At 42.9% G+C, this 12,846-nt stretch overlaps 1 protein-coding gene across 1 annotated transcript in view; it reads right to left on the bottom strand.

Moving 5' to 3' along the window:
- TBXAS1 (thromboxane A synthase 1) overlaps window positions 1–12,846 on the bottom strand; it is a 180,265-nt gene that overhangs the window by 55,799 nt on the left and 111,620 nt on the right. The window contains 1 exon segment of the mRNA XM_049783108.1: window positions 1,420–1,508. Coding sequence (XP_049639065.1) covers window positions 1,420–1,508 — 89 coding nt within the window.

Here is a 12,846-nt window from a genome sequence, read left to right as displayed (position 1 = left end):
AATAGAATCCAGGTTGGCCACAGGCAAGGCAAGCACCTTACCTACTGTGCTATCTCCCTGGCTCCATCATTATTTTGTTATATTTTACTCTAAATTGCATTATTTAGGGGGGTAGGGGCTACACCTGTATAACTCCATCCTGGATTTAGGTGTATCTACCTGAGACCCGCCCATTTCTGGCGGGGTCTTGGGAACCGGATATTATGTGTAACCTTACCTGCAAGACCCCTCCCATTCTGGAGAGTGGTCTTGGAAGGTTATATAAGGCCTTTGACCCAGGGATTAGGCCCTTTTGGTCTTTTGCCAGCATGGAGGTCAAAGGGAAGATGGCTGAAAGGAGTTAAGACGCAGGGCTAGCTAAGAATGGCTGAATGCTTAATTGGTTATGATATAGGCCACACATGTGGTGGATAGGGTATGAATAAAGCTGATACTTCCTGATGCCTGTCTGAGTGAGTCTGATTCCTGCCGCGACTACCTGAAGATGATGACCTGACGGTTAATGGAGGACGGAGCCACGTGGTCCTGAGCCTAAGGACAAAGGCCTCCATCCACCATCCAAGTCCATCCTAAAGGCTTAATGCAACACACCTGTTTGTATTATTCCTGGCCTAATGCTCAGGCTCATTCTTAGTGATGCTCAGGGGACCATATGCAATACCAGAGATCAAACTGGGGTAGACAAGGCAAGTACCTTATTCCTGTACTTTCTTCCTGGTCTCTATTTTATTTTATTTTATTTTATTTTATTAGTAGTGCCGGGATCAAACCTAAAGCTTAACACATATGAGGCAGGCAGGCGAGTGCTCAGTCACTAAACCACAGCCCCCACCCTGATGCTATTATTCTTTTATAAGCAAAGATATCAGGAATGGATTGGCCTCTGTCTCCTCTGTATTGCTCTCAGGTTCTCCTGTAAGTCATCCATCATTTTGCTTAGAATGAAGTGCACACCAGACTATCATTTAACTTCAGGATTCACTGATGGGGCATCACTTTTATGCTGGGGTGATGGTGGTGTATCAACATTTCTTGAAGTAAAAATGCACATTCCCTGAAACTTGTTCCCTCTGGATTGATGCATCATGCCTTCTCTGGGACTGAGGGCAAAGAGCAAGAAACAAACAAGAGGGGCCGGAGCAATGGCGCAATGGTAGAGTTCCACATGGTCCCCCAAGCCAGGAGCAATTTCTGAGCGCATAGCCAGGAGTAACCCCTGAGCATCACCAGGTGTGGACCCAAAACAAAACAAAAGGAAACAAACAAGGGTTTCCTTTCTGCATAGGTTGTTGGTGCACTCTTGTTTTAAAGAACTTGTAAGGTCCCTGAGTTGGCTGGCAATTAGATCCAATTTCAAGAAGCAACAAATTCCAAACTTCGAATTCTCTCTGTCTGTCATTAAGTATTGAATGCTCTTACCTCTGGATGTCAAAAGAGTCTCCAGATTCTGCATAGCATTTCAAATGAGCCAGGAGCAGGTCACAGGCTTGGTTGATTAGGGGGATCATCTGAGAGCAGATAACAACAGTGTAATTAGGATACTATTCAGGGAGTGCATTTAAATTATCTGCCGCCTATAAAGAGGGCAACTTTTGAGGTGTTATAAAGGCATCTTTTCTGCCACCAAGATTTTGTTTGTTTGTCTGTTTGTTTTTTGAGTCACACCCAGCAGTTCTCAGTGGTTATTCCTGGCTCTATGCTCAGAAATCACTTCTGGCAGGCACAGGGACCCATATGGGATGCCGGAGTTTGAACTACCGTCCTTCTGCATGCAGGGCAAACGCCCTATCTCCATGCTATCTCTCCAGCCCCTTCTGCCACCAAGGTTTAAGAGAAAAGGCCTAAACTTCACAAAGATCATAAAATGTATTAGCTATAAGTGTCTATTTAGCTCAAGTAATCTGGTTGTGGAACTGTGGGTATTTTTTTTGGGGGGGGAGCAAAAAGAAGAAAGATTTTGGAATAAATACTCATGAAATCATTATGAAAATAATCATTGGGCCAGAAATAAGAATCAGTGCTTAGTTTCCTGACATTTGGTTAGCGTTAGAGTGAATAGAGCACAATCCATATGTGAACTTTCTGGAATTAGCCCCAGTCCATGACTGCTCAATTCCAATTATACTTTCGAATATAGACTTTTAGTATCCAAAGGGAAGTTACGGTCATTTGAACTTCTTACTTCATATGAAAATCACATTGAGAGAATTTTTGCCTACACTGCCTAAAGCTTCCACTGGAGGGGAATCTACCCTTCCAGAGGCCCTGATGCCAATTTCTAAATCATTTTTATATTAAGATGTTTTAATATGAAAATTTCTGAGCATACACAGAGAAAGACACCTACAAAATTATTATCCAACTTCACAGACATCCTTGGGTATGTCCAGTCCTTTGATCCCAACAGACTGGCTTGAGTGGCAGGGGGATTCTTTGTGAGACCTCAATGGCACCCCCCAAACCTTTATTCACTCTGATATATTTGAAAAACTAATTGGAAAACATGAAGAGGAATAATGTGGACCAGTGCACATTCTAGAATACTAGTATAGCTAACACAACATGCTGCAGTATATGTTTTTGAGCATTTTGGATAGAAAACATGTTTTGAAATGTTTCCTATGTTTGGGTTTTATTTTTAAATCTAGCAAGTGCTCTAGCATTTAACTTGCATTCCTGGTTCATTTATTTTTGTATCTTGTGCCTAGAACAGTGCCTGGCACTAAGCACATGAGGTGCTGAACAAATGCATCAGCACATGAAGACATTTTGATGATGACTACTAAGCTACTCCTCTCTTAAGACTTTGGGACCTGTTTATTAGGCTTACTCTGTCTTCTTTCAACTGTTTGTCCTTCATTGTATGACTTCCTCTCAGTGACAACTGTCTCCCAAATAACTGAGGAACATCAGCATTGCTCCTTCTTACTTACCCCAAATCACTACCCATCTCTTCAACTACCAACCTCCCGTTACTCTTGGTTTGAACACTCCTCCATGCTGTTCTATTGCATTTTCTCTCTCTCTCACTCTTTCTCTCCCTCCTCTCCCCTCCTCACATACACAAACACCAGCATGGCTTGGAACACCCAGGTGGTTTCAGCAATGAAATACGTATCTCAGAAATGATCCAATGAGCCATAGATGGATTACTACATGTCCTACATGTTCATTACAAAACTAAGTATGTGTTTATTGTTCCCAGACACATTACAAAGACAAATAAATAGTGAGCTTTGGGTCAGTGAAAACCACCAGGTCTTTGCCTATGATCCAGTACCATGTATGATTGAGTTTGTGACCGGGAATTCTGTCCCATGTGCTGGCTGGCACAGAACCTGCTCATAACCATCCTGAGATAATCAGGGAATGGGAGAAGCCTGGCAGAATGGGACAGTTTGAGGGGGGCTGTCAGCTAGATGTTGAGGGACATCAGGCCCTGCTGAGTAGTTCCCTCCTGCCACTCTCTCCATGTAGGCAGCCCAGCTCTGTGTGGAAGAAAACACTGGCACACCAGAGGCCCTGCTGCTTCCTATGGGCACAACTTGGAAGGTGGGTTCTGGGGAGAGGGGAGATGAGAGCTGAACTCGAAGATTGGGTCACGCTGAGATGTCAAGGTCCTGAGCATACCCACATGCCTAAGCAGCACATCTGAATCCCTTCCCTGCTGCTAAGAGGCCTGAGAGGCCCAGTGGGGAGTCCACTTGGGCAAAAGAACTTTCTGCTCATCAGAACAAAAGGGTTTAGCGTGTTGCATCTGGGTAGGAATGAGTGTGCTTGAGGCTTCAGATGTCAGCAATCCGAGCACTAGTTCTTCAGGTCACATCAGAAATCAGGTTCTGTGCTTTTGAAGGCTTCCTTCTGTTTACTGTAAAGGATTAAACTGGCCAGGCCCTCTGCTAGCCACTGCATTAGCTGACCCCAGAAGTGGCCATTCTCAAATTGGTTACCAACAGGCCAGCTGTGCAAGAATTGAAACAAATCTTTGGTCAGTTTGTATCTCATACCAGAATCTGCTGGAGAAGACTTTTGCAAATAATTTGCCAAAAACAGCAACGATATTCATCCCAGTGCTTTTCAAGTCATTTTTGCCCATTTACCAGCCCCGATGTGCTGACCAGTTGTTAAAAACCTCTGAATTATGCCATCAAGCAGCCCACAGGCTCTCCGAGATGAGGACTGGGATCCTCACGGGCTCCTGGGAACTCTGGGCAGAGCTGCCTGCCACTGCCTTCTTGGCTAAATACTCACAAACCACAAATTTAACAATCCGGCGGTCTGCATAAATGACTCTCGAGAAATCTCCGACCACCTAAGGTTTGGAGAACTAGCTAAGCCACACTGCTGTGGCTGGCCCCACTGGCCACGTTTCTTTCATGATTTTAATCAACTTAGCCGTGCAAGTGAACTGACTTTAATAAAATCCCATATGCCTAAATAGCATTTAGATTGATTTCAGACGGAGAGTCACATGGCAGGAGAGAAAAGGCCCCGTTGAAATAGAAGTCCCCTCAGCTCAGATCATGGGCTCAACACTTTTCTGGATGTGGCAAAAACAAGATGTACCATCCGATTTGATTGATATGCCCTCCTCAGCAGAAACACACCCTGTGTATCAAGAAGAGTCTCACAACCCAATCACATCCAATTGTATGTCTGCAAGGGCAAAAAGGTGAGTTGATGGCCCCCTCAGCCTGGCCTATTTGGCCCCCACAATCATAATAACAAAAACTAGGGACGTCCCAGATGCCCACCACGGTTCCTCTCTGCCTGTGGCTACAGTCTTTGTTGCCGGCTGGCGTGATTGTAATTTCCTACCACACTCTGCCTGCTGTCTGTCGAACTGAATGGATAATGACATTTTTATTTGGGTTAATGCGATCGGAGACAGGGCATGTAATATGAAAAAAATGCTTTCAAAAGCAATGCGGTGAAAATACTCGAAGATGGTGCTGGCTGATCTGGGCATCGGCCAATAGCCATCCTTTCAGGGTCTCGTCTTCGCATTATCCACACGCAGTGGTGGAATATTTACTCTTACACGAGTTGCATACAAACCAAAGCTCTCTTTGACGGGCTTGCAATCATCTTTCCATAACCCCCAAGCCCTGCAGTGATTTCTCTAGATTTGCAGACAAGTAGGAGAGGAGGCACACACACACACACACACACACACACACACACACACACACACACACACACAGACGTGCACAATGCTTATTGCGTGGGTCTCCATAAATGACTCCTAGTCACTGGTTAGTTTATCTTCTTTTAGACTAAGGAGCGATTTTTATGTTTCGTTTGTTTTTTTTCTGCATTTTTCATAATGCATATATATGAGATCAGATAAAATGTGATTAAAAATATATGTTTGATTTCTTTCCAGCAACCCAGGCTGTAAAGAACAAGGTTTCCACAGTGCTGACCTGCTTCTCTCACTGGAAATGTCTATCATGGGTTGGGGGTTGGGGGTGCGTAGTCATCTGTTACCCCTCCCCCAATTTCATATGCTAATCTCACTTGGATGGTCAGACTCACTCACAGCTGGGAGGGGTCTGCGGTTGGTAACTAAGGTGTTGCTTGGGAGGAAGGGAGGGAGAGCAGAAGCAGCAAGGAATCATGGAGGGAGCAGAGGAAAAAAAATGCTGGGAAAAGGCTTAGCATAGAGACCATGTGAGATAAATGCACATTGCAGTTAGGGCCGTGAAATAAAGCTGAATAACTCCTGAAACTTCTCTGACTGCCTGTGGATCATTTCTCTGCTGTTATCCTGCAATCTTCAGACCCATCCGCTGAAGGAGCTAGAGGTGCCTTGCCATGGCAGGTCAGGGAGGCCTCCTCCCAACCCTAGGACTCTATATTTTATATTTAAACAACAGTCATCTCTGATAACAAACCAGTGAGAACAAAGCTCCTACCTCAGCCTAGAAAGAGAAATAAAAAGTGTTCAACTTTATTTTAGTTGATTGGTTTTTGGGTCACACTCAGCTCTGCACTCTAGAGATTATTCCTGGCAGAGTTTGGGAGACTATATGGTATGACAGGGATCAAACCCAGCCACCACTCCCTGAAAGTGGCCTATTTGAACATTTTTTTCTTTGCTGACAGTATCTGCAGAATCTGAAGTCAAGGTGCAAACAGAGGGCAATGGGGTTCATGAAATGTGAAAAAGTATGTGAAAAAGCTTTTCTGAATAGGTGTCAGATCCAGTGTAGAGGACCAAGAGAAAGTGGTTGGGGGCAAAGACAGCTTCCTCCTCTCCTATCCTCTGAACCCTAGAAATTTTGTCAAGGAGTTCTCCACTGTATTAAATCACGATGGGGACAGCAGACACCCAGAGCAAGGGCTAACCATTAGGTTTCCTCTCCCTGAAACCTTTTATTTGTGTGACCAGTTGGAAAATGGGTTCACCTAACTACTATTTCTTCCTCTGCAAAAGCAGAAAGTTGTAAAGGAAGCTTCCAGAATGGAATCTTCTAGACTCTAAGAGTCCACACTCCTATGACTGTCTCCACACCTGTCCACTCCTCCCAGAAAGCACCCACTGCCTCCACCTGCTCTTGCCTAGTATGCAACCCCCTCCTTCCTCCAGCCTTTCATCTCCCCAAGGCTCTATCATGCAGGCTTTGCCACCTGTCACCAGAGCATTGGCCATTCTCCTGCCTCACAGGCACAAAGGCCACATTTTTAGCAGCTCTGTGGTTTTAACATCTGGTCCTAAAGCCAGCACCCCAGGAAACACACACTCCATTTTCAAAAGAGCTTCCTGCCTCCTTCATTTCTTAACTTCACACTTTCCAATCCATTCTATGCCCAGTCACCTTCTGAAAATATAAGTGCTTTGCTATGATCCTCTAGAGCAGCTGATTGGCTAAAAGATGTGTCTTTCAAAGTCTGTTACAAACTGAATCCTGTTTATATTTAATAATCTAATAAATAAACTAACAAATCTAATAAATAAACTAATAATAGCTGAATTAGCTTAGGGAAAGATCTTCTTCTGGATAAGTGTTCAAATGGGACCATTGTCCAGAAGGACACCTGCTACCAAACAGAGACACTGAGAAAAAGGCACCAGCTAAAACAGACTGACGCAGTTCTGGAGAAAGCAGGACTAACTAATGGAGCCTTGTTGTTTAAGCTGCTGAATCCAGGAGTATAGGGAAGGGAAGATTTGTTACAGAGCAATAGGTTACAAATACACTTTAAATAGCTCAGTCTCTTGAGATAACCCTTGTTTGCTGTCTTCTATTGCTGAGTACTTGTACCAGGAATGAACATCACCGATCATATTCAGTTGGTCCTCTAGAAGGTTCTCTGTGAGAACTGGTTGATGGATGTTCCTTGAGGGTCTTGCTATAGAGGATACCCCAAACCACTAAGATACCAAGGCCCTGCATGAAAGGTGGGGTTGAAGCACGTTCTACCTTGAACAGATGGACTCGCTCTCTACTTGGTCATCACTAAGATTTACTTAGTGGATCACTTATTGGATCGCTAAAGGCTCTTTCCATGGATGTTCTAGTGTTTTAAGGATGTCACTAAGTTTCTGGGATTCATGGCTGGGGCCCACAGAAAGAGCAGGGCAAATCAATTAGATTTACCCTACCACATCCTACCACATGTGGTGTCCCCCAACCAGCTTCCTGGCATCTCTCTAATGCATTGACTTCAAAATTATGTGATGGCCTCAATGGCATAACCTGGTGCCTTTGATGCTCAGATAATTTAGAAAATGTGATAACTGGGAATTTGAGATCCTCTGACTCCTGGATTGTTGCATTTTTTCTCCAAAATCAGGAGTTGTGTTCCCCATTCGCTGCACAGTTCATTAGGCTTTAGGTTGTTGTTTCATCAACAACATCAGAGGCAGCCCTGATGTCATGAATTGGGAACACATACACACAAAATTTGCTCTTGGAGCATCTAGAAGTTCAGGGAGAGAAAAGGAGGGTGTCTAGGTCTCTTCTGTATTGCCTTGTGGTTCTCCACCAAGTGGGCACCTCACAGACGGTATAAAAGTGCCACTCATTTGTCCACACATAGGAAGAGGGAATTGGGAGAGGACTAGATTCTCAAGATCCATACATGGTCCCATAGGGATCTCAGATGAAGATTTGAAATTTTACTTGTATGCTCAAGAAATGTTTGCAGACCATGGAAGTGAAACAGCTAAAATGAATCTTTTTTTTTTTTGCATGTCCCCACTTTCAAAGATCTAAGAGCTTTGCATTGTCCTGTGACATTTACACCAAATTTTCTCCCTGGCATAGAGTCACAGTCCCCATATTGCCACATCTTTTTCCAAATTTTTCTCTGTACTGGCAGATTTGCCCTCCCTAGTCCCCTGGATATAACCTGTACTTTGTGTCCACTTGTCTCCTGTTCCTGAACTCACTCTACCTGCAACATGACCTTGCTTTCTGACAAAAGTTAGTAAAAATCAGAGAGTTCTGTGCCAAGGCTCACCCCAAGTGGTTTCCCATGAGAGAGAGAGAGAGAGAGAGAGAGAGAGAGAGATGTAGAACACACATTCTCTCTCAGCCTTCATTACTCCGTGATGATTCAGGAATGCACCTACCTGTGTTTTCCACATTATAAACTCCTTCAAGACAGGAACTAATAAAGGAGTTGGGTTTTATGAATTTAACATTTCATTTTATTTGATGTTCTGGGGGTAATGGGTAATGTTTTGGAACAAATGTCAAAGGGGGGCTTTCTGAATAAATAAGGGTGAACTGATAGGGATGGGAAGTAACATTGAAACAAATATCCAGTTGGTTCTAAACATAAAACAATTAGTACCCAAAGTACTCATTGAAAGCATCAACTAACAAATGGAAGATGAATACCAGTTAACAAAACTTAGCACCTCCCTCCACAGCCACCCAGATCTTTAAGACACCCCTGACTTGTTTTTATGCAAAATCTCCTGCTGTTCAGGATCAGCTCTCACCATCTCAGTGAATAATCAAGTGTCATTTCTCATAAGTCAGTGACTCCTGTCAAGAGTGGTGACCAATTAGAACTCACTCCTAGGAGGAGGTGGTGTCTGGCGTTGCCTGGCAACTACCAAGCCGGGAGGATATTTAGATGCTCTTTTAGCTTTCACCAGAGGCAAGTCAGAGTGACATTATGATTCTGGCAAAGGAAGGCTAAATTATAACCCAGGATGGGGTGCCCACGATGAGGACTGTGTTTTCTTTTAAATGCAAATGGAAAAGAACCGTCTTGAACCAGAATTTCAACAGTCCATCATTATCCCAATTTTAATTAGGAGATTAGTTGTCAGTGGAGTACAACTGTATTATGGGATAATGGTCTCTTGCTGCTAGATAAATTCTCAGACATTCTGGAATATGGGCAACTGGTCAGGCAGGAACAATGCATTTTGGTGGGGATGTGGAAGTATTTATTACCCACTACTGCCACACTTGATTCTAATGACTTTTGTTTGTTTGTTTTTTTTCTCTTGGTTGGAAAGATTAAGAAATAAAAGCAGATATTACATGTAGGCTGCTGGAGGCAGAGGCATGGAGGAAAAGCTATGGCCTCAGACATCCCTGGCTGAGCAGATTCAGCTTTTGAAGCTGTGTGCCCTATCTCAAGAGTTTACTGTGACTATCGAGAGGCAAGATGAAATCATGGGGGTAATTGTAATTCTGCAAAGACTTTTGCCCTAAAATGGTTGGAGCTCTGCGTTGATGCATAAGCCAGCTCTATCAACTTTTTTTTTTTTGCATTGCAGTCATTTTTGAGTAATATGTCTTCTCTAAGGCAGAATAGGTCTGGCGGGAATAAAAACCACATCTGCCTCTGCCTTTAAGATTCATACATTATTGACTGTGTCTTCCTGACAGGAAACATCTGGATGAATGTAAAAAATTAGGCAGAATTGGGTTCTCAATGACTGTGAGAGATACCAGCCTTCCCTAGGGCCCTGATTTTTCTTTGCTGAAATCCCCGGACCTAGTTATTTCACTGGCTCATTTCCTCCAGAGGGACACACATGACCAGTCTCAGGTTCTCATTGATGCAGTGACCAGGTGGCATATTTTTTCAGTGGGTCACCAGTTTGCAGTCACCTGGGTGAATGAGGAAATGTCTGTCTCTTCTTTTTGAGGCTTTGAGGATAGAGATAATCTGATTCACCATATTTGCAGCGCCATGTTGGCTGGCATAGATGGTTTACCCAGTCTTTGGTCTGTTGGAAGTTGATTGAAAACAAAAATACCACAAATCTCCCTCAGGGATTTATTGTTCAATATTCTCAGGCTTTTCAGTAGCTGAGGATAATGTTCACTACTCATGCTTTTATCTGATGAAAGTTTATTTTGGGCCTAGAATAAACAAACAGATTTCTTCACCACCAATCTTTCTCCTATCCCTGAAAAAAGTACTTAGTATCCTTCTAAGACGATGGCAAGCACTATTTTGTAGAATATGATCACAGGCCCTTTTTGTTTCTCTAGATTTTTTTTTTGTTTCTCTAGATTTTTAAAAAATAATATATTTATTTAACACCATGATTACAAGCATATTTGTAATTGGGTTTCAGTCATAAAAAAAGAACAACTCCCCTCACCAGTGCAATCTTCCCACTGCCAATGCCCCATCTCTCTCCTCCCCAACCCTTGGTTCCTCTATGGTTTTAAATCTTTTCCCATGGCAATAATTATAGCTTGAGGTTCACCCTCATTAAGCAGTTTAGATGCTTTTCTCACCAATGTAGTGCTTCTCAAATAGTGGGGCGTGCCCGGGGTGGGGGGAGCTCAAGTCTTTTAAAGGGGCACATTTGACCTCAACAAACACCGTCATAACAAGCTAAGCCCCCTGTTTATGTCTCTATATGTCTCTGGAGGTGAGAGTTGCTGTATCCTGCTCCAAACCCTGCTTCGAAAAGCTATGCATTGCAAAACGTGCTCATTGTAGCCATTCATCCAGACATCACCTCTGATAAAAAAAAGATCAGCTCAAATTATTTTATATATTTTTGTTTTGCAGGTTAAAGTTTTTTTTTAATAAATATACTATTTACAGTCATGCGGGGGGGCACAAAATTGTTTTCTTCTTCTTAGGGGGGCATGACAGAAAATAATTGAGAAGCACTGCACCAATAAATGGTTTGATTTTGTCTTCCTGGAAGGTTTCAGCCACTATTGTGTTAACTTCTACAATCACGAAAAAAACTTTGGTATTAATTCCATCTGATTTTCTATTTTAAAAGCCAGAAGAGCTAAGAGAGATACACTAAAGGATAAATTTTACAGTGTTGTCCTCTTTCTGTTGAGTTATAAAAAAGAAAAAATAAAAAAATAAAAAGCTAGGACTTAACCAGGTCCCATGAGAATCCCATTACTTATACTTTCTCTTCAGAGATAAACGAACAAACCAATTTTGTTTTCTAAAATGAAATCTAGTTACTTCCTGACTCATAAGGGAGCCATACATAAAGTTTTAGGGTTAGGCTTTGGTAAAGTCTTCTTCCCCAAAACTTTGTTAACTGCCCCTTATAAAAAGAATAAATACTGTATGGAGTTAGAGAGACAGCACAACAGGTCAGAGTACATGTTTTAAATGTAGCAGGGTTGGATTTGATCCTTGGTTCCACTGCCAGGAGTGGACACACCCAGTACTAATCTAGGAGTCTCTTTGAAATCCTATTAGGTCCCGTTTGTGTCCCCCAAAACAGCAAAAGAAGGAAAAGGAAAAAAATCCTTTTGTAGGCAAGGTGAAAACTCTCACAGGTTGATCTGGCAATTTTTTTCCCTAGCTAAAGGGCTGAAGAGATAACACAGTGGGCATGATGCTTGCCTTGCATGCAACATTTCCTGATTCAATCTCCAGCATTCCATATGGTCCCCAGAACACCACCAGAAATGATTCCTGAGTCAGGAATAAGCCTTGATCATCACTAGGTATGATACAAAAACAAGAACACAATTTCTCTAATCAAAAAATACCCATTGTTTTCCCCAGAAATGCTCCACAATTCTTTTCTAGAAATTCCCCTGGCCTGACTGTTACTAAACTCTGATTTCCATGGACTCTTCCTTCAGAATCAGAAAGATATTAACCCTGTTTTCACCAGACTTTTTATCTCTCCATGGTCTCTTTACTAAGACTCGCTGAAAATCAATTTGCTTTCCATAAAAATATGAATGCATGATCTAATGTTGGTGGTAAAGTTACTTTTCAGCATTGCTGATCCAGGCTGCCTCTTACCAAAACAAGTGAAATGTGGTTAGAATAAAACCTCTGCACTCCTATGTTTGTTGCAGCACTACTCACAAAAGCCAACATTTGGAAGCAGCCCAAGTGCACAGAACTAGTAGCTAAAGAAACCTTGGTTTCTTTACACAATGGAATACTATGTGGCTATAAGAAATTTGCTGCTAGGTGCATGGATCTGGAGCATACCATGATGAATGAAGTTACTTAAAGGAACAGACCCAGAATTATCTCTCTCGTGTGATGGATTTAAAGAAACGTAGGAAGGGAGCAACAATATACCAAAGGCTATGGAAACAAAGAGTATAAGAGTTGGGTTCAGGGGCGGGCGGTGGCGCTCGAGGTAAGGTGCCTGCCTTACTCGCGCTAGCCTAGGAGGACGGACCGCGGTTCGATCCCCGGCGTCCCATATGGTCCCCCAAGCAGGAGACTTCTGAGCGCATAGCAGGAGTAACCCCTGAGCGTCACCGGGTGTGGCCCAAAACCCAAAAAAAAAAAAAAAAAAAAAGAGTTGGGTTCCTAGTCAGAGTGATAGCACAGCAGTAGAATGTTTGCTTTGCATGCGGCCAACCTGGGACAGATACCCAGGTTCCATCCGTGGTATCCCATATGGTC

The sequence above is a fragment of the Suncus etruscus genome, chromosome 1 (assembly GCF_024139225.1).
Source record: "Suncus etruscus isolate mSunEtr1 chromosome 1, mSunEtr1.pri.cur, whole genome shotgun sequence".
Classification (NCBI taxonomy): Eukaryota; Metazoa; Chordata; class Mammalia; order Eulipotyphla; family Soricidae; genus Suncus; species Suncus etruscus.
The sequence above is the reverse complement of the archived record's forward strand: the minus strand, read 5'-3'. Positions and strand labels throughout refer to the sequence as shown.